The 21789-nt window shown below is 38.4% G+C and overlaps 1 protein-coding gene across 1 annotated transcript in view; it reads left to right on the top strand.

The window, feature by feature from the left end:
- The window catches only part of LOC136878736 (caspase-1-like), a 56397-nt gene extending 34882 nt beyond the window's left edge, over window positions 1–21515 (top strand). The window contains exon 5 of the mRNA XM_067152192.2: window positions 21433–21515. Coding sequence (XP_067008293.2) covers window positions 21433–21476 — 44 coding nt within the window. The 3' untranslated portion in view covers window positions 21477–21515. The remainder of the gene's footprint in view (window positions 1–21432) is intronic.
- Window positions 21516–21789: the final 274 nt, after the last annotated feature.

Here is a 21789-nt window from a genome sequence, read left to right as displayed (position 1 = left end):
AAAGATTGAAGAGAATAACTATTTATCAATAGACTAAAGTTGCTATGTTCGGAAGAAACCAAGTTTGAACCTGTCCAGGTCAGACATTGCTGTGAGTTTGAAATTATAAGATTAATCTCTTCTACAGCATGAAAGATTGAAGAGAACAACTATTTATCAATAGACTAAAGTTGCTATGTTCGGAAGAAACCAAGTTTGAACCTGTACAGGTTAGACATTGCTGTGAGTTTGAAATTATAAGATTAACCTCTTCTACAGCATGAAAGATTGAAGAGAACAACTATTTATCATTAGACTAATGTTACGACGTTCGGAAGAAACCAAGTTTCAACCTATAGAGATTAGACATTGCTGTAAGTTTGAAATTATAAGATTAACCTCTTCTATGACATGCAGATTAAAGAAAATAACTATTTATCAATAGACTAAAGTTACGATGTTCGGAAGAAACCAAGTTTCAACCTATAGAGGTTAGACATTGCTGTAAGTTTGAAATTATAAGATTAACCTCTTCTATGGGATGAGGATTGAAGAGAATAACTATTTACCAATAGACTAAAGTTACGATGTTCAGAAGAAACCAAGTTTGAACCTGTACAGGTCAGACATTGCTGTGAGTTTGAAATTATAAGATTATCCTCTTCTATAGCACGCAGATTAAAGAAAATAACTATTTATCAATAGACTAAAGTTATGATGTTCGGAATAAACCAAGTTTGAACCTGTACAGGTCAGACATTGCTGTAAGTTTGAAATTATAAGATTAACATCTTCTATAGCATGAGGATTGAAGAGAACAACTATTTTTCATTAGACTAATGTTATAACGTTCGGGTGAAACCAAGTTTCAACCTATAGAGGTTAGACATTGCTGTAAGTTTGATATTATAAGATTAACCTCTTCTATGGCATGCAGATTAAAGAAAATAACTATTTATCAATAGTCTAAAGTTGCTATGTTCGGAAGAAACCAAGTTTCAACCTATAGAGGTCAGACATTGCTGAAAGTTTGAAATTATAAGATTAACCTCTTCTACAGCATGAAAGATTGAAGAGAACAACTATTTATCAATAGACCAAAGTTGCTATGTTCGGAAGAAACCAAGTTTGAACCTGTACAGGTCAGACATTGCTGTGAGTTTGAAATTATAAGATTAACCTCTTCTACAGCATAAAACATTGAAGAGAATAACCATTTATCAATAGACTAAAGCTGCTATGTTCGGAAGAAACCAAGTTTGAACCTGTCCAGGTCAGACATTGCTGTGAGTTTGAAATTATAAGATTAACCTCTTCTATGACATGCAGATTAAAGAGAACAACTATTTATCATTAGACTAATGTTATGACGTTCGGAAGAAACCAAGTTTCAACCTATAGAGATTAGACATTGCTGTGAGTTTGAAATTATAAAATTAACCTCTTCTATGGCATGCAGATAAAAGAAAATAACTATTTATCAATAGACTAAAGTTACGGTGTTCGGAAAAAACCAAGTTTCAACCTATAGAGGTTAGACATTGCTGTAAGTTTGAAATTATAAGATCAACCTCTTCTATGGCATGAGGATTGAAGAGAATAACTATTTACCAATATACTAAAGTTACGATGTTCAGAAGAAACCAAGTTTGAACCTGTACAGGTCAGACATTGCTGTGAGTTTGAAATTATAAGATTAGATAGATAGATAAGAAATGGGTGAGCCCTGTTTTTGCAGAGCTCCACACGTAGGTCTATGAAGACCCTTTGTGCCCCTTGAACGGGTTTGCCTAGTCCAGACCTAGTGCTCCTATAAAGGATACTAGTGTCCGGATTTTGGCGTTCCTGATGTCCTCCAGGCTCACAAAATGTGAGCCCAGGTATCGATGTCTAGTGCTTGCAAAAGCCTCGCACTGACATAACACATGCGCGGAGGTCTCCTCCTCCTTGCCGCATCTTCTACACATCGGATCCTGGGTGATTTTCATGATGTGTAGGTGTCTCTGTAAGGTATTGTGGCCTGTTAACAGTCCAACTACCATTCTCATTCTGGTCCTATTCAAATTCATTAGGACCTTTTTATAGCTTTGACTAGGCCCTTTGATAAGTTCACGTGCCTGTCTTGCTATGGTTAACCTCTTCCAAATATCTAGGTGAGACTGGTTTATCCATTGGGATATTGCCAGTCTCACACTTCGGAGTGACACTCCCAGGAAGGGCTCTGGTCCTGTGAAGGAACCCATTGAGCCCTGTTTCGCTAGTTTGTCAGCTTCTTCATTTCCACTGATTCCTGTGTGCCCAGGAACCCATAATAAGGTAACTGAGCTAAACTCACACAGCTGATCTAACATCCTTTGGCATTCCCATACCAGTTTTGATGTTGTTTTAACTGCACATAGTGCTTTTAACGCTGCCTGGCTATCACTACATATAGTGATGTGTCTTCTGTGTCCAGGCATTTTCCATATATTTAAAGCACAGGCTAGTATTGCGTATACTTCAGCCTGGAAAACAGTAGCATATTTACCCATAGGAAGGGAGAGCCTTGTCTTAGGCCCCCAGAACCCGGCGCCTGTGCCCGCCTCCGTCCGCGAGCCATCTGTGTACCATGTACAGCCCCCAGACTTAAGACGGGCCCCAGCGTCCGCGGCCCACTCCTCCCTTGTGGGTATCACCACTGTGAATTTATAATTCAAATTAAAGCTAGGCTTCATCAGATCCCCGATCATCATTGTCATAGGGCAAGTCTGGTGAAGCCTTGTAAGAATAGAGGCATGACCTCTATTCGGGTTTTTGAAGGACCATCCTCCGAGTGACCAAAGGCGATAGGCACTCATTCCCGCTATTACCTTAACATATAAATGTAAGGGGGGAAAACCTAGGATGGCCTCCATTGCACATAATGGTGTAGTATCCAGTGCCCCTGTTATTCCTAGACACGCAAGTCTTTGGACACTGTTTAACTTGGTGCAAATTATAAGATTATCCTCTTCTATAGCACGCAGATTAAAGAAAATAACTATTTATCAATAGACTAAAGTTACGATGTTCGGAAGAAACCAAGTTTGAACCTGTACAGGTCAGACATTGCTGTAAGTTTGTAATTATAAGATTAACATCTTCTATAGCATGAGGATTGAAGAGAACAACTATTGATCATTAGACTAATGTTATAACGTTCGGGTGAAACCAAGTTTCAACCTATAGAGGTTAGACATTGCTGTAAGTTTGATATTATAAGATTAACCTCTTCTATGGCATGCAGATTAAAGAAAATAACTATTTATCAATAGTCTAAAGTTGCTATGTTCGGAAGAAACCACGTTTCAACCTATAGAGGTCAGACATTGCTGAAACTTTGAAATTATAAGATTAACCTCTTCTACAGCATGAAAGATTGAAGAGAACAACTATTTATCAATAGACCAAAGTTGCTATGTTCGGAAGAAACCAAGTTTGAACCTGTACAGGTCAGACATTGCTGTGAGTTTGAAATTATAAGATTAACCTCTTCTACAGCATAAAACATTGAAGAGAACAACTATTTATCAATAGACTAAAGTTGCTATGTTCGGATGAAACCAAGTTTGAACCTGTCTAGGTCAGACATTGCTGTGAGTTTGAAATTATAAGATTAACCTCTTCTATGACATGCAGATTAAAGAAAATAACTATTTATCAATAGACTAAAGTTACGATGTTCAGAAGAAACCAAGTTTCAATGTATAGAGGTCGGACATTGCTGTGAGTTTGAAATTATAAGATTAACCTCGTCTATAGCATGAGGATTGAAGAGAACAACTATTTATGATTAGCTTAAAGTTACGATGTTCGGAAGAAACCAAGTTTCAACGTATAGAGGTCAGACATACCTTAAAATCTTCGCGCTGCAGACTGTTACTCGGATAAATAAAATGCGTACATTCAAGCCTGAAACTCGAATGATAATATTCTGGTCGAATCTAAAAAGAAAAGAACAAACATATATGAATGTAGTGTAGAGTGTATCAGCTAGCCTAGCTATCTTTACAACTCAAAGTTCGAAAACATACCTTTAAAAAATGCACGTGCTGCAGACTGTTACTCGGATGAATAAAATGCGTACTTTCAAGCCTGTAACTCGAACGGTACCTAAAAAAAGAAAAGAACAAACATATATGAATGTAGATGTCTATTACCTAGCGTAGAAGTTGCTTTGCAAACAGTAACTAACAGTTCTAGCTTACCTTAAGATAAAGGCTGAAGAATAATATTCACAGCAGACAGTACTTAGACGGGAGATGTGTACGTAATAAACGCATACAGAGAACTGTGAGCGCTTCACGCAGACTGCAGCGAGTCAATATGCTGCTTGTTACCAAGCGGATGTGTAAATCGCTGACAACTGCAGTACAGTCGGAACTAAATGTTTATGCAACAAGAGCTCTCCTGAAGGTCTTACACTGAGTCACGCAGGCTGACATATTTAAGCCGGGATCGAACCTGCTGTTGATGCCGAGGTGCCAGAATTTAAGAGTTCTGCCGCGGATCGAGCCTTGGAATGTTAGCGCGCGATCCTTGACTTCTGGACTTAAACGGGAGGGTACTAAGCTACATCCGCGTTATTCCTTACCTGTAGGCACTTAAAGGTATTGAGCTAAAACTACATTTAGCTAGATCATGTAGTTACATGTTATGATGATCGCGCAGGCCCCCCCTCGCCTAGCATTTGCTATTGTTTACGGCTTCTAACAGTAGGAGTTCGAACCTGCTATCTCCCGAAGTAGCGGGAATGATTGCGGGTACAAGAGTGTTGAGGGTGATTCATTTGTCGGATGGAGGCGTTAAGCTGTGTGCAGGCTTCTTCGGTAGGAGTAGGCTATGTGCCGGCACCGGGTTTTACCCTCTCCCTACGGTAGTATATTACATTCTTAGGTAGTTTCGAGGGTGTGCAAAAAAAGCCAGCATTAAGTAAGGGATGTTGATAGAGGGGTGTTAAACCTTGTACAGGCTCCTTCAACAGGAGTAGCCTACATGCCGGCGCCGTGCAGGCTCTTTCGATAGGAGTGGGCTATATGCTGGCACTGTGTTTTAACCTCTCCGTACAATCATGATATTTTATGTTAGGAGCTTACACGGGCTGAATGCTACTCAGCTAAGAAGACGTTCCATGAGTTACAAGTAGCTTATCACCACGCAGTGTCTTCGTTCAAGGTTACTACAGCCGGAAGATGCGTGTACAATTTCAGCCAACACATGCATTCCGCACCTCGCTCTGAATGACTGCGCCGATACAACTTCAAAACTGTGGAACAAAAAAAGTAACCTATAGCCTACAGTTTGGTTTAGTGTGCATGCCTCTCACCCGGTAGTCTCGGGTTCGATTCTCTTGGGATTAAAAATATGTTTTACAGATTTTAAATCGCAAGAATTTGTTTTAAGACTAGTTACCCTTCCTGACGCAAAACTGGCAGTATCTAGCCTCTTACATCATACACTATTATTTTCGACCGGATACCCTTCCTGATGTCAAAGAACTCGGATTAAGAATCTGTTTTACAACTAGATGCTCTTTTTAACACGAGAATCGGGGATTTACAGCTAGATGCACTTCTTAGATTTTAAATCGCTGTATCACGAACTATTGTTTTACAGCCGGATGCCCTTCCTGACGCAAAACTAAGATTTTAAATCGCAAGAATTTGTTTTAAGACTAGTTGCCCTTCCTGACGCAAAACTGGCAGTATCTAGCCTCTTACATCATACACTATTGTTTTCGACCGGTTGCCCTTCCTGACGTCAAAGAACTAGGATTAAGAATCTGTTTTACATCTACTTGCACTTTCTAACACGAGAATCGGGGGTTTACAGCTAGATGCACTTCTTAGATTTTAAATCGCGGTAACACGAACTATTGTTTTACAGCCGGATGCTCTTCCTGACGCAAAACTAAGATTTTAAATCGCAAGAATTTGTTTTAAGACTAGTTGCCCTTCCTGACGCAAAACTGGCAGTATCTAGCCTCTTACATCATACACTATTGTTTTCGACCGGTTGCCCTTCCTGACGTCAAAGAACTAGGATTAAGAATCTGTTTTACAACTACTTGCACTTTCTAACACGAGAATTGGGGATTTACAGCTAGATGCACTTCTTAGATTTTAAATCGCTGTATCACGAACTATTGTTTTACAGCCGGATGCCCTTCCTAACGCAAAACTAAGATTTTAAATCGCAAGAATTTGTTTTAAGACTAGTTACCCTTCCTGACGCAAAACTGGCAGTATCTAGCCTCTTACATCATACACTATTGTTTTCGACCGGTTACCCTTCCTGACGTCAAAGAACTCGGATTAAGAATCTGTTTTACAACTAGATGCTCTTTTTAACACGAGAATCGGGGATTTACAGCTAGATGCACTTCTTAGATTTTAAATCGCTGTATCACGAACTATTGTTTTACAGCCGGATGCCCTTCCTGACGCAAAACTAAGATTTTAAATCGCAAGAATTTGTTTTAAGACTAGTTGCCCTTCTGACGCAAAACTGGCAGTATCTAGCCTCTTACATCATACACTATTGTTTTCGTCCGGTTGCCCTTCCTGACGTCAAAGAACTCGGATTAAGAATCTGTTTTACAACTAGATGCTCTTTTTAACACGAGAATCGGGGTTTTACAGCTAGATGCTCAAAGCAGTATCTAGCCTCTTACATCATACACTATTGTTTCACGGTATGGCCGGTTGCCCTTCCTGACGCTGAAAGACCAGGATTTAGCCAGTTACCCTTCCTGATGTAACAAGACTAGGATTTTTTTTTTGACTGCACTTAGCTAGAAATAGCCACACGAAATTATTATATAGAAAGAGAATTGCTGGGCGGATGACAGCTGACGCAAGAGTGCGGCACGGTGATTAAATATGGCGGATGACAGCTGTCAAAAAAGCACATGGCTTTGTTTCCAAACAAGAGCACGTGGAATTTGCTGCCACCACATTTCAACTAAAGATTGCAGCACTGTTCTCTCTGGATAAAAGATGGCGGATGACAGCTGTCAGAAAAGCATATAGGTTTGTAAAGCACGTGGAATTTACTGCCACCACATTTCAAAGGTAAGTAGCTAAAGAGGGCAGCACGGTGATTAAAGATGGCGGATGACAGCTGTCAAAAAAGCATGTTGATTTGTTTCCAAACAAGAGCACGTGGAATTTGCCGCCACCACATTTCAAACTAAAGATTGCAGCACTGTTCTCTCTGGATTAAAGATGGTGGATGACAGCTGTCAGAAAAGCATATAGGTTTGTAAAGCACGTGGAATTTACCGCCACCACATTTCAAAGGTAAGTAGCTAAAGAGGGCAGCACGGTGCTCAAAGATGGTTGCTGTCAAAAAGCACTTTTCAAATTATCCACTACCACAAAGAGGGCAGCACTGTGCTCTATGGATTAAAGATGGCGGATGACAGTTGTCAGAAAAGCACGTGGATTTGTTTATCTCACGCTAGTGAGGTTAAGTTGGTAGCACTAAGGTTTAGGCCCACCAAGATAGCAGCACTGCGGATGACAGGTGACGAATTTACATCTGCTACGATAAAGAGGGTAGCACAGTGCTCTGTAGTTTAAAGATGGCGGATGACAGCTGTCAAAAAGCACGTGGCTTTGTTTATCTCGCGCTAGTGAGGTTAAGTTGGTACTACTGAGGTTTAGGCCCGTCAAGATGGCAGTACTGAGGTTAGCGATGCGTTGTTGTCTGTCAAAAAGCACGTGGCTGTCAAAAAACACGTGGCTTTGTTTACCTCGCGCTAGTTAGGTTAAGTTGGTACTACTGAGGTTTAGGCCCGTCAAGATGGCAGTACTGAGGTTAGCGATGCGTTGTTGTCTGTCAAAAAGTACGCGGCTGTCAAAAACACATGGCTTTGTTTACCTCCCGCTAGTTAGGTTAAGTTGGCACTACTGAGGTTTAGGCCCGTCAAGATGGCAGCAGTGAGGTTAGCGATGCGTTGTTGTCGATGACAGCTGTCAAAAAGCACGTGGCTTTGTTTACAAATTCTAATCTCGCGCCAAAATTCAAATTTCCCGCCAAAATTCAAATTTCCCGCGGGAGGAGGAGGAGGCTGCAGAACTCTCCCATTATACTACTTTTTGCCTACCCATTAGTCTTCATTTTTGTCAGCAGTTTCCCGTGATCTACCCTATCAAAAGCCTTGGATAGGTCAATAACAATACAGTCCATTTGACCTCCTGAATCTAAAATATATGCTTTATGTTGCTGGAATCCTTGAAGTCCTCACTGGAGTAACTTTCCCAAAACTGACTGTGAACAATATTCCAGGGTGAATACCTTAGAAATCCATGGTATTCCTCATCACTAGGATAAAAATGTGAGTGTAAAAGTGGTGGCTGTTGGAGGAGCACTCACTGTTGTTATTTTAGAAAATTGACATTGATGCTTGACAGAAGCTCCCTAACAGCACCAATGTGAACTCCTCCAACAGAATTGTTAGACTCTGCCATAGGTGTTTTATAGAAGAACTTCACCATCAAAGGAAAATATAAAGGAACTTTTCTACTCTGGATATTGTCCACATATTCAGTAATCCTACCTATATAAATGAGTTTTTCTCCTTCTCTCAGGAAACTGTTTTCAAAACCAGGGGAAGTCAAGATTTTCAAAATTGTCCCATACCTCTGGATTAGAAATAGAATAATTTTCATGAGGAAAGAAGATGGCTCATCAATAATTAGAATTCTAGGCAAATGTGATTTAAATAAATTTAAATGTTAACTTCACTCTAAGATTTTTATTACCAGAATGTCAGAGATCTCTGGTCAAAGACAAAGTTACTCTATAACAATGTGCTGTGTAATTCTTATGATCTGATTGTATTAACTGAAACATGACTCCATAATTTGATTTATAATTCAGAAGTGTTTGATGAAAGGTATCATGTTCACCAGGACAGAAATATACAACCTACTAGTAACAGCAGAGATAGAGGGGTGTTGATTGGTGTAGAGAATAGTATCATCACTGAAAGAATAAATCTAGTTCAAGGAATGGATGATTCATTTCATTCCATAGTAACAATGTAAGGTACCTTATTGTGTGCCTTATTTTCTATCAAATTCAGACCTAACAGACTAAAGTTTCTTCTTTGGAAGTCTTATTCAATTCATAGGTGTAGTTAGATCAAACATTATTATAATGGGTGATTTCAATCTGCTTGAGATAACAGGCAGCAATTATGATATGGGTCAAGGTAGCAATGAAGTTAAAAATGTCTTAAATAGTTACACTTATTTAATTTAAATCAATTAACTATCTGTAAACAAAAATGGAAGAATTCTTGACCTTGCACTTTCAAATATTGACACAATTGATCTGAGGGAAGAATTTGAGATACTTATTCCCATTGATCAACACCATCCTCCTCTACTAGCTTCAGTCAAATGTGGGGACAATAAAACAAATAAGTCCCGGATGTGAAAATAGATTTAATTTTAAATAAGCCTTTAATGTTCTGCTTAGGGATGAAAGCTAGAATGATATTGTGAATTATGATCATGTAAATCTAGCTGTAGATGTATTTTACAATCTTAAGTTCATGCATTCCAAAAATTAATTACTCTAAATGGAGGTATTGCGTCTGGTATACTGAGGATATAATACGTAAGCTAAAGCTTAAACAAAAATTTAGGAAAATGAAAGGAAAAAAGTTGTAATTTGTCTGTGTATAAAAAATTAAGAGCAAGTATTAAGAAGGAAATGAATATTGCTTTCAAACAGTACATTGAAAGTACTGAATTAGAAATACAAACAAACCTAATTTATTCTGGAATTTTTTAAAGAACATAAGAAGAAATTGGAATCAAAGTAGAGTGATGAAATTAAATGATAAAGTATTTATTAGTAGTGAAAGTATTGGGTATTGTTATGCAAAATGCTTTTCTAAAGTGTACTTGCATTATATTGCATCATACAGTCAGTTCAGTGCAAATGACAACTCAAACGCTCGGTTGGATTAGCATCACTTGATTAGAATAACTGTTGATGAAATCAAGAAAGCAATAATGAAAACTCAAGCCTACGAAATCCTCAGGACCAGATGGTATCCTCTGTTTATTTTCAAGGGATGCAAAGATCAGGAATTGTACCCTTTAGCAATATTGTTCAGTATTATTGTTTGATCTTTGATTTTTCCCTATGCTTGGAAAAATTCAAAAATTACTCCTATTTCCAAAACTGGAGATCTTAGCTTAAACAGTAATTATATACTGCTGTGCAAAACTTAAGGATGAAAGTAACTTTCACACGTTGTGTCACTGACAAGTAACACAGCTCGATGAAACTTTAACCATACATAGGAAGAACTGCTACAGTATGGTGCGGTAGGTAACGCAAAGGAATATGCAGTGAGACGAACAAAATTGACACATAAGTCATTGCAACTCATGATGGTCCCCTGGATATCACACAAGATGGGACATGGTTCTTAAAAGCATATGTAATCACCACGGACAGCAATGCCTGCCCTGCAATGTGTTTCCATGCTGGCCATAAGATTGGTAAAGAGTTCTTGTGGGATGGCGTTCCATTCCTCCACCCATGCGGTTGACAACCACTAAGTTGTCGTTGGTGCGCGTGGATGTGCTGCAATATGTCTGCCCAACATATCCCACATGTGCTCGATTGGATTTAAGTCAGGGGGAACTGGCAAGCCAGTCCATTCGTCGAATATCCTTTCATTCCAAGGGCTCCTCCACCTGCGCTGTTTGATGCGGTCGTGCATTGTCATCGATACAAGTGAAGACGGGGCCAAATGCACCCCTGAAAAGACGCACATGGGGAAGGAGTACACTGTCACAATAACGTTGACTGGTGAGTGTACCCCATTCAAAAATTTGGAGGTCGGTATGGCCCTGCTCACCATAACACTTGGACCACCAAAATGATCATGTTCAGCAATGTTCCTGGGTGCTTTACATGTTTCCACCTCTTGCCAGATGAGGGTATGTCTAGAATCCTACTCAGACTGAATATACTCTCATATGAGAAGAGCATGCGACCCCCAATCCTCGTCGGTCTAGACCTGATGCTCTTGGCGCCATCGCAAACGGTGCCACCGGTATGCGGGTGTCAACGGAACACAACCTAATGGTCGTCGCACGAGCAGACCATCCCCATACAGTCTCTGTGCCACTTTGGAGCATGAAGTTGGGTGTCTTGCAGTTCTGTTAAGTGTGGTTGAAATTGCACCCGCTGTTTGACATGTGTCTCTTCTTGCTTGTTGCACAATGTAGCAGTCATCTCCTGCTGTAGTTGACTGTGGTCGACCTCCTCCTCTCCTTCAGGCAGCAGTGCAGCAGGTTCGGAATGCTTTCCATGCACGTGAAACAATGCTGTGAGCAATACCAAACTTCTGGGCTACACTCGTCACACTTTGTCCTTCTTCCAGTTTCCCAATGATTCTTCTCCATGTGAAGTCATCCAAATGTTGTCTCCGGGCCATGTTGTAATGAATAAGACCACCACAGTACAGCGTAAGAGCTCACTGTCATGTCTTGTTCTTTTAACTGCCTCGTTTTGTGGGGCCAGACCCATTTGGCGCTATAGACGCGCTGACCTCACGCCAGCTTTCTGCGCACATGTGAGAGACCTCTGGCAACATGTTTCTGCACTTTCATTCGTTTCCACTGAGTAGTTGATATGTTGCTTTAACTATCTCGTCTTTAAGTTTTGCACACTAATGTAGATCAGTACCTGTATTGTCAACTCCTGAAGAGCTCTTTGAAAGTATTCTTTTTGAATGTATAATGAATTGTGTAAAACCTATTATTTCTACTTGTAAATCTGGTTTCATGCCAATGCCTTCTACCACCACAAATTTGATTCATTTCTCAGAGTATATTTCAGAGCATTTGTACGAGAGGATCAAAGTTGACCTATTTAGACTTTCAAAAAGCTTTTCACAAAGTAGATCATGATATACTTTCAAAGAAAATAGATACCTTGAATTTCTCTCAGGACTTTTATTCCTTGATAAGATCTACCTTGTTAAGAGGAAACAATATGTATTTTATAAAGAATATTCACCTCAAAATTTTATAGCTAATTCAGGTTTACCTCAGGGTTCAAATCTGGGACCTTTACTGTTTTTCATTTATGTTAACAATGTTGTTGGTGTTGTGTCTAACTCTGAAATATTACTCTTTGCTGATGATCTGAATTGATTTTCTTAATTGAAAACCACTGATGACTGTGAGACTTTACAAATTTATCTAAATGCTAATCATTGTGGACTAAAGAAAATAAATTACCATTCAATGTAAATGTGTTAAAAATGTCTTTTGCAAGATGTCGCTAGCATGTCGGGTATACTCATCACATCAATGGTTCCTTTTTGAATGAAGTCAGGAAAAAGATGGATTTAGGTATTCAGTTCAATATTGACCTTAAATTTGGAGATCATATTGAATATATAGTGAATCAGGCCTATGGGATTTTGGGTTTCATATTTCAAAATTCTTTCAGTTATCAACGTACAACATTTTTAGTCTTATACAACTCATTAGTAAGACTGAAACTAGAACATAGTTCTGTTATCAGGAATCCTTCAGATACTAAGTACCGTATTTCAAATTAATTGAGAGTACAAAAACAGTTCTTAAGGTATATGTATTGGAAACGGTCACACATGTACCAGATATTTCAGTCTTACTCCATGGTGTTATCACATTTTGGTGTCAAAACTTTGGAACATTGATGTAAAAAGTGTATGATGTTATTTTTTATATAAAATATTCAATATTCTCGGAAATATATCATTTTATGTTCCTCAAGGGGCTGGCAGGTTCAAGAATGTATTTTACCTACACATTAAGAAGTGCCATACAGAAGCCCATAAGAATTTTCCTCTTAATAGAATTCTAAAACTTGATAATAAATGAAATACAGATGATGTAGATACTTTTTTTATGATTCAAAAATTCTGAATTGACATGTGATACTTTCCTACAAACCATATACTTTGTTGCCATTGATGCTTTCACGGCCTGTACTTATAGACATGGTATAGGCTTTTAGGCTTATGCCGTGTCAAGAAAATAAGGTGAAATCTTTTACGTTTCGCAGAGAACTATGCTCTGCGTCATCAAAAAAAATCTTGACTGTCCTAGAGAAAGGCTTTGAATTTAGACGTTACCCAATAGAAGTGGAAATGGTACGTTCATTCATCACCAGATGACTCCTCAGATGCGGTGCAGTGCTAGCATTCGAAGCGGAAACTGATGGAACCATCAGAATCAGTCTGAGAGGGTCACATAACATAACAGGGATACACACTTATGAAGGTATGACATCTGGTGATGAGGAACGTACGAATTTGGAAAATACCAAAATGAAATAACAGTAGTGAAGGTACAGGGAAGGGAACTACCTACGTAAATCCTTAATGGCTGGCAACCAGGTATTACTTAATTGATAGCCAGTGTCCCTGTTGAAATTGTTAGGATTTCTACGCATTTCCACAGCTTCCCTTGTAATCCTGGACCTGTAAGTGTCTTTTGTGAGTAAGAGCTCGAGCATCTTGGAACATGACATCATGACCCGACGATAGAGCGTGCTCAGCTATTGCTGATTTGTCCGGCTAGTTGAGACGAATATTACGTTCATGCTCCTTGATACGAGTACCAATGGACCGGCATGTTTGGCCAATGTATGCCTTACTTGTGTCAGTGTCATACCTTCATATGTGTGTACGCTTGTTATGTTATGTGACCCTCGCAGACTGATTCTGATGGTTCTGTCAGCTTCCGCTTCGAACGCTAGCGCTATACCACTTCCAAGGAGCCATCTGGTGATGAATGAACGTACCATTTCCACTTCTATTGGGTAATGTCTAAATTCAAAGCTCATTGTTTTAGAAGCCTTTCTCGAGGACAGTCGAGATTTTCTTCTGATGACGCAGAGCATAGTTCTCTGAGAAACGTAAAGAATTTCACCTTATTTTCTAGATACGGCATAAGCTCACAATCCTATATCATGTCTAAAGAATATACTGTTGAAGGTTATTTCCATATTGTCTACATGTCTGATTTCATTCTTCTTCTTGTTTTTTATTCCTGATCTCAACATTCTATTGCTAAATTTCTCTTCTTCTATTTGAATCCACAGTTTTTAAATTACTTATTAGTTAAACATTCTACATTAGAAGATAGGAAACTTAAAAAGGTCCACCTTTTCAATACAAAAATGTTATAGTTTATTTACAACATATATTTACACTTGGAACTAGTTTCGACGCTGTTTGGCGTCATCTTCAGCCAAAATGTGGGAAATAGGCTAGCATGTAGACATTTATATTACACAAGGCGTTACATTAAACAATACACATCTTACGAGGAGATAAAAACAGGGACGAATATAGAAACAAATGAATCGTTGAGAAAGCAAAGGTTATAAATATTAAAAATAACCTTAACCACATATCTTGCAGTGCGAAAATATTCGCCTTGAATGATTCCTGAATACAAAACGCACGCGCACACATTTCTGAAGAGTCAGCAGGCAGGAAAAAGTAAAGTGAAACTTTAAAAGTTCTTCTGAGAAGAGTTCATCATTTTTTCTATGTTCCGACTAACTAATGAAGTCTCCCTTGAGTTCCTGATAAACATACACAACAGGAAATTCTCCTTCACTCTCAACAATAGCTATAAAGACCAACGGTAAATTGCATTTTAAATATTGTGCAGAGACGTGAAAGCATGATCTTGAACATGATATAACTTCTTCATTTAACCCAATTTTTTACACAAGGCGTTACATTAAACAATACACATCTTACGAGGAGATAAAAACAGGGACGAATATAGAAACAAATGAATCGTTGAGAAAGCAAAAGTTATAAATATTAAAAATAACCTTAACCACACATCTTGCAGTGCGAAAATATTCGCCTTGAATGATTCCTGAATACAAAACGCACGCGCACACATTTCTGAAGAGCCAGCAGGCAGGAAAAAGTAAGGTGAAACCTTAAGAGTTCTTCTGAGAAGAGTTCATCATTTTTTCTATGTTCCGACTAACTAATGAAGTCTCCCTTGAGTTCCTGATAAACATACACAACAGGAAATTCTCCTTCACTCTCAACAATAGCTATAAAGACCAACGGTAAATTGTATTTTAAATACTGTGCAGAGACGTGAAAGCATGATCTTGAACATGATATAACTTCTTCATTTAACCACCTTTTGAAAGTCTCTCTCTATATTACATAGCTTCATTAACACCACCATTCTGTAGATGCACAAAATAATCTTGTAATCTTCACAGGTCTGGTATTCAGCTCGACAAGAATATAAAATTGGTATTAAGGAATACGTTTTCTGAGAGTTTGGAGGTTGACTGTGCCAGTATTTGTGGTGTATTGTTGCAGCGTTACGTGTAGGGTGGGGCCACTACTATAAGAAATGACTCACTACACCCCCAAACACACAAAGCGGCTACATATAATAGGTTAGTAGACCGAGCATTCAAAATTCCGATGTCAAGAAAAAACTTAAATAAAGAATTGAACACCATTCGCTCTATAGCAAAATTTAATGGATATAATGAATCCTTTATTGAAAGAATAATCAATAAATTCAGACACCGCCCAAAAACCACCCTAATAAAAGACAATACTAACACTGCCATGTTTTCCACATTTACCTTCAATAAAGAAATTTACAACGTCACTAACGTTCTTAAAAAACACAACGTTAAAATAGCCTTTCGTACTAACAATAGAAGCACAGAGATCCTACACAACTCTTCATCAATAAATAAAAGTAGTCCTTTTTCTAAATCAGGTGTATATAGGTTTTCTTGCCAAGACTGCAAAAGTTCTTACCTAGGGCAAACAGGACGCAGCTTTAAAATCAGATATGCAGAACATGTCAATGCCATAAAACACAACCGTTTTTCCGCGGTCGGCCTACATATAAAAGAATTTAAGCACAACACTACTGAAATAAATCAAGATCTTGAGGTATTAAATATTCTAAACAAAGGTTCTTTCCTAGACGTCACTGAAAACCTCTATATTCATTTAGACCAATATTTCAATCCCAATCTAAACTTAAATGATATCTCAGAGAAACCAAAGATCCTATTCGACTTTCTCATTGAATTTTTCAAAAACATGAATATCCCGAAAAACAGATCTGTCTTTCACATTATGCATAATACTTTGTCACGCCACACACTTTCACCACATCACCCTCCATATTTCCCCTCCTTCCACTCCTCCTCCCCTACCGCTCCTTCCCTCTCCCCTCCTAATCCAACAATGGCCGCTCCCCAGACCTAAACTATCCAACACGCTCTGTTCCTCTTCATCTCGTGCCATAGCTTTACCGCCTTATGTCCCGCAATAAACATCATAGAAACCTGCCCCCACCCTACACGTAACGCTGCAACAGTACACCACAAATACTGGCACAGTCAACCTCCAAACTCTCAGAAAACGTATTCCTTAATACCAATTTTATATTCTTGTCGAGCTGAATACCGGACCTGTGAAGATTACAAGATTATTTTGTGCATCTACAGAATGGTGGTGTTAATGAAGCTATGTAATATAGAGAGAGACTTTCAAAAGGTGGTTAAATGAAGAAGTTATATCATGTTCAAGATCATGCTTTCACGTCTCTGCACAGTATTTAAAATACAATTTACCGTAGGTCTTTATAGCTATTGTTGAGAGTGAAGGAGAATTTCCTGTTGTGTATGTTTATCAGGAACTCAAGGGAGACTTCATTAGTTAGTCGGAACATAGAAAAAATGATGAACTCTTCTCAGAAGGACTCTTAAAGTTTCACTTTACTTTTTCCTGCCTGCTGGCTCTTCAGAAATGTGTGCGCGTGCGTTTTGTATTCAGGAATCATTCAAGGCGAATATTTTCGCACTGCAAGATATGTGGTTAAGGTTATTTTTAATATTTATAACTTTTGCTTTCTCAACGATTCATTTGTTTCTATATTCGTCCCTGTTTTTATCTCCTCATAAGATGTGTATTGTTTAATGTAACGCCTTGTGTAATATAAATGTCTACATGCTAGCCTATTTCCCACATTTTGGCTGAAGATGACGCCAAACAGCGTCGAAACTAGTTCCAAGTGTAAATATATGTTGTAAATAAACTATAACATTTTTGTATTGAAAAGGTGGACCTTTTTAAGTTTCCTATCTTCCATTCTCAGTTCAATACGGACAAAAATGAAATTCTTAGATTTAAACATTCTACATTATTTATTTTCTCAGAATATTTTTGTGCATATTGTGACACAATCTCTTCTAAGACTATTCTTATCATTTAACTTCATAACAAAATGTATTACTTTGTATTATGAACTATTATAATAATAATTTATTGTATTAGCTGTATATTTTATATTGTACTGCAAACTTTCTCTTATTTGGAATCCTCAAATCGTCATTGCACAGTTCATTGTATTTTTATTTGTCAGTATTTAATTAATGTTTGATAGTGAAATTCTTATTTATATATTGTGAACATTGTAATTGGGTGAATGCCTGTTATGTTCATCATTAAATAAACAAATAAAGAATGCCCCAAACTGCCCTCTATCAAACCAGTTAGTAATTTCAGAAACAGGTGGAATATAACCAGAAGGAATGCTTACCCAAAGCTTACATGCAGTACATGTCAAGCTGAATAGCCTGTACTTATCTGCTTTATATTTTGTCACCCTTTCCCTTGTACACTGGGGCTGCCATACCAACTCTCCATTCATTTGGTATAGCTGCTTCATACAAATGGTAATCAAATAAATATTTCAGATGTGGCACTATATCCTAACCCATTGCCTTTAGTCTATCCACAGAAATCTTGTCAATTTCAGCTTGTTTTTTAGCTTTCATCTTTTGTATCTTTTATCTTTTCATCTTTTGTATCATAGGTAAATTTCAGTACTTTGCCGGTGTTGTTAACCTTCTCTTACATCTTTACATACTGCAGACTGAATAGATCAGCTTTCTACAAATCCTTGAATGTACACTCCCCTGGCTCAGTAATGATCCCTTTGAGTTTTCTCTGGAATGTATATGACTGCAAATTGTGTTTACCATCATATTATTCTTACATGATAATTTTACTAAATGTAGTTTACTGGTAATTTCCTTCAATCTCTTCTTACTTCTATAATTATTCCCAACTCTTTTTCAGTGTTATAATGGGTCTTTACCATTCCTTACCACATTTAAAGGTACTACCTGTCATCACACTCCTCAACAATTACTTTAAAACCCATCCCATAGGCTGTTTACATATTTGTTTACCATTTTTCACTGATCATAATTATGTTTTCCTAAACTCCCACATTATAAGAAGTTCTGTAAAAGAAATAATGATGCTGCCTGATGATACTCCAAATTCGATGCTGTATAGTGCCAGAAAGGTCAGAGGGATGGGAATAATTTGCGCAGAATGGGAAGCAAATATACAGCATTACAATATTTGTAATCGCTTACTTCATGTTCAGGACGTTCACCTACCATACGTAAGGAAGTTACCTGAAGAACAAGATATGGCACTCCACAGATTTGACATTTAAAAAAAAAAAAAAAAAAACGAGCTCGATAGCTGCAGTCGCTTAAGTGCAGTCAGTATCCAGTAATCGGGAGATCGTGGGTTCGAGCCCCACTGTCGGCAGCCCTGAAGATGGTTTTCCGTGGTTTCCCATTTTCACACCAGGCAAATGCTGGGGCTGTACCTTAATTAAGGCCACGGCCGCTTCCTTCCAATTCCTAGGCCTTTCCTACCCCATCGTCGCCGTAAGACCTATCTGTGTCAGTGCGACGTAAAGCAAATAACAACATAAAAAAAGAAAGTCTCCCCCCAAAGATTGACGGAAGGAAACTATGCGAAATTATGAGAAATCGATCCTTTCAGTCGTGGTGTCAGCTACCACATAAAGGAAAAGGAGTAGTGTTATATTCAGACTGCCCGAAAGCAAACTCCTGGATAACTCATAAATCACCTCTGTCCTCCTCTGAATACATGAATGCAGTGAAGATGACATGCAACCTCACCGCAGTCAGGTCGGTTCCCGGTAGGTCATTCAACACAACCTGTTGCTGCCAAAATGGCTGCAATGAGACAGAAACCCTTGGACATGTGCTGGGATTCTGCCAGAGCACTGAACTAATGCGCAACCACCGCCACCACCGTGTAAGATCGTCGATTGCTCAAGGCTTGAGACAGCGTGGATGGGAGATGCACGAGGAGGTTCACTGCGTCTCTACCGATGACTCTAATCGGAGGGCGGACATCGTAGCCATCAACAGACAGGACATGAAAGCGATGGTCTTAGATCCCACCATTCGCTTTGAAAGGGACCTGGATCAGGCTCGGGATGTGGACCTAGAAAAGCAAGCTATTTATATTCCATGCTTGCCTTACCTTTCATCTAAGTATAAAATAGCTATTGATCAGTGGATTGTCAGAGGCCTGCTATTCGGAGCAAGAGGTGCCCTCCCTAGTCAGACATCGAACTTCCTACAAAACTTGAAAGTTCCATTCTGCGAGTTAGAAAAAATAGTAATACAGATACTGAGGGACTCTCTGCAAATCACTCACTTCCATCTGTTCCTGAGAACGTGACTGACATTTCTCCCCCACTAACCCTGGGAAAATAGAAGATAACAGCTTCAACGATTAAATCTTCATTTCTTGATATTTTTAAACTCCATTGAAATTGGAACTGTATTCCGGATCCAAATGGTCACCCTCATTGAAGGACGGATGATTTATTTCCTTAATAAATCTCTCTCTCTATCAGCCGTATTGTATAGCCTTACTTTTACAACCTTCCTTTCTATCGCAGTTATTTTTAACTACGTGATTACTTATACCATCAATCACTTCAGATTCTCTATAGAGCTCATCTGGTTTTATTAGAATCATAACAAGAGTATTTCCCCTTTAGTTGGTTCCATCACTTTCTGATTGAGCTGTCCTTCCCAGATTAATTTATTCACTATGTGTTCATCATGCTTCCTGTCATATCTTCACATGTAACATTTGGTAAATTGAGATCAGCTACTCAAATTACATTCCTTTCTGCATCTTTCCCCACAGTAGCTGATTATTTTATCAAATAATTCCATGAACAACTCTGTGTACCCCAAAAACATCAAGTTGACTGTTATCTTTAGAAATGAACCTTTCACCAAGAATTTCATGTATTTCATCTTTAACTTTTTCATAGCTTACAGATTTTTCTTTCATCAATACAAATACTCCCCTTCCTACCGTTCGTATCCTGTGTCTATGATAAATGTTCCAGTTCCATGAGAAAATTTAAGCATCCATCATATCACTTCTTGGAGATGATTATACTACTATTACAATAACCGGTATATACGAAGCAGAAAACAGAAAGAAAGAGGAGAAATAGCCATACATCGCTTTGAAAATAGCCCTTGATGGCTCAGTGGAACCCAAAGATAGAATTCCATATTATCCGTAGGTCAATATAAAACATATCTCCAAACATAGAACGAGCGTTCTCTCTCAAGGAGTATATTTCTTGCTGGAAAAGTATGGCAATAAACAAAATCTTGAGCACAACTACCTATATACGATGTTGCAAAAGGTGCTGATGCTCTTATAAAATTAACAATTAGGTAACAGGACAACAAACTACGAAAAAATAGGATCCACTTTAAATTATGAGAGTAATGTTTCTCCATTTATCTTCATAGAGATACATGAGAGGTAGATGTTACCATATAAATGAAATGTACTAACAAAAGTAATCAATACTGCAGTTGGCGAGCGGTGATATTGACAACAATGTGTCGCTAACAGAATTGGCTGGCTATGAGAATGTAAGATGCTTACTCGAGAAAATAAGCTCATCGGATTATGTACACTAGTTATGTAAGATATTCCACATCAGTGAACAAACTGTTTATTCATCAGTGTGGTTGTAGTAATGTTGAGATCCAAATATTAATAATTGACAAAAGTACAAGTACTCAGTATTCCAACAAGAACAAAATTTACTGCTCTCTCATAAGATTCACCTCTTACAAAACCAAAGTTTATTATAAACATGGTCTTATTATCAAATTAACATTACTTTTTACAATTCCTACCTCACACTTCAAAGTATACAATATTAAGATAATTCATGTTTCTTTTATGTTAAAAAGTTTATACAATCCTCAATTAGATTACGTAATAAGTCATTCCCATATGTGGATACTTTGTAATATACTCTTGAATAAGAATTATACATTGTGATCTACAACCAAATGAAGTTTATCTACAGTTCAAAAAAATTAGGGGAACACGTAAGCCATGCTCCACGAAACAATACCTCACACCCAGGTATATTACCAACTAAATCTTTATTCTTTACTGTTAAAGTATACAAAAAACATTGATAGATTTGCATTCATTTTCAGAGCACAAACAGAAATGTCCAAAAAAGCTTCAGCATGGTGTATGACCTCCACGAGCATTTAACACAGCTTGGCACCTACGCGGCATGCTCCATATAAGTCGACGGAGGTCACGTTGCGGTATCAGGTCCCATTCTTCAATGAGAGCCTGTTCGAGGTCTTGGAGAGTCTGTGGTGTAACAGGATGCCCACAAACACTTCTGTCAAGCCTATCCCACACATGCTCGATGGGATTACGGTCAGGACTCGCTGCTGGCCATTCCATCTCTTGAATGTCCAGTTCTCGCAAGACAGCTCTGGTGAGGCGCACTACTTGGGCCATGGCATTGTCGTACATGAGTACGAATTCAGGGCCAACAC

This window comes from Anabrus simplex, chromosome 8 (assembly GCF_040414725.1).
Source record: "Anabrus simplex isolate iqAnaSimp1 chromosome 8, ASM4041472v1, whole genome shotgun sequence".
Classification (NCBI taxonomy): domain Eukaryota; kingdom Metazoa; phylum Arthropoda; class Insecta; order Orthoptera; family Tettigoniidae; genus Anabrus; species Anabrus simplex.
This window is presented reverse-complemented; position numbering and strand designations above follow the sequence as displayed.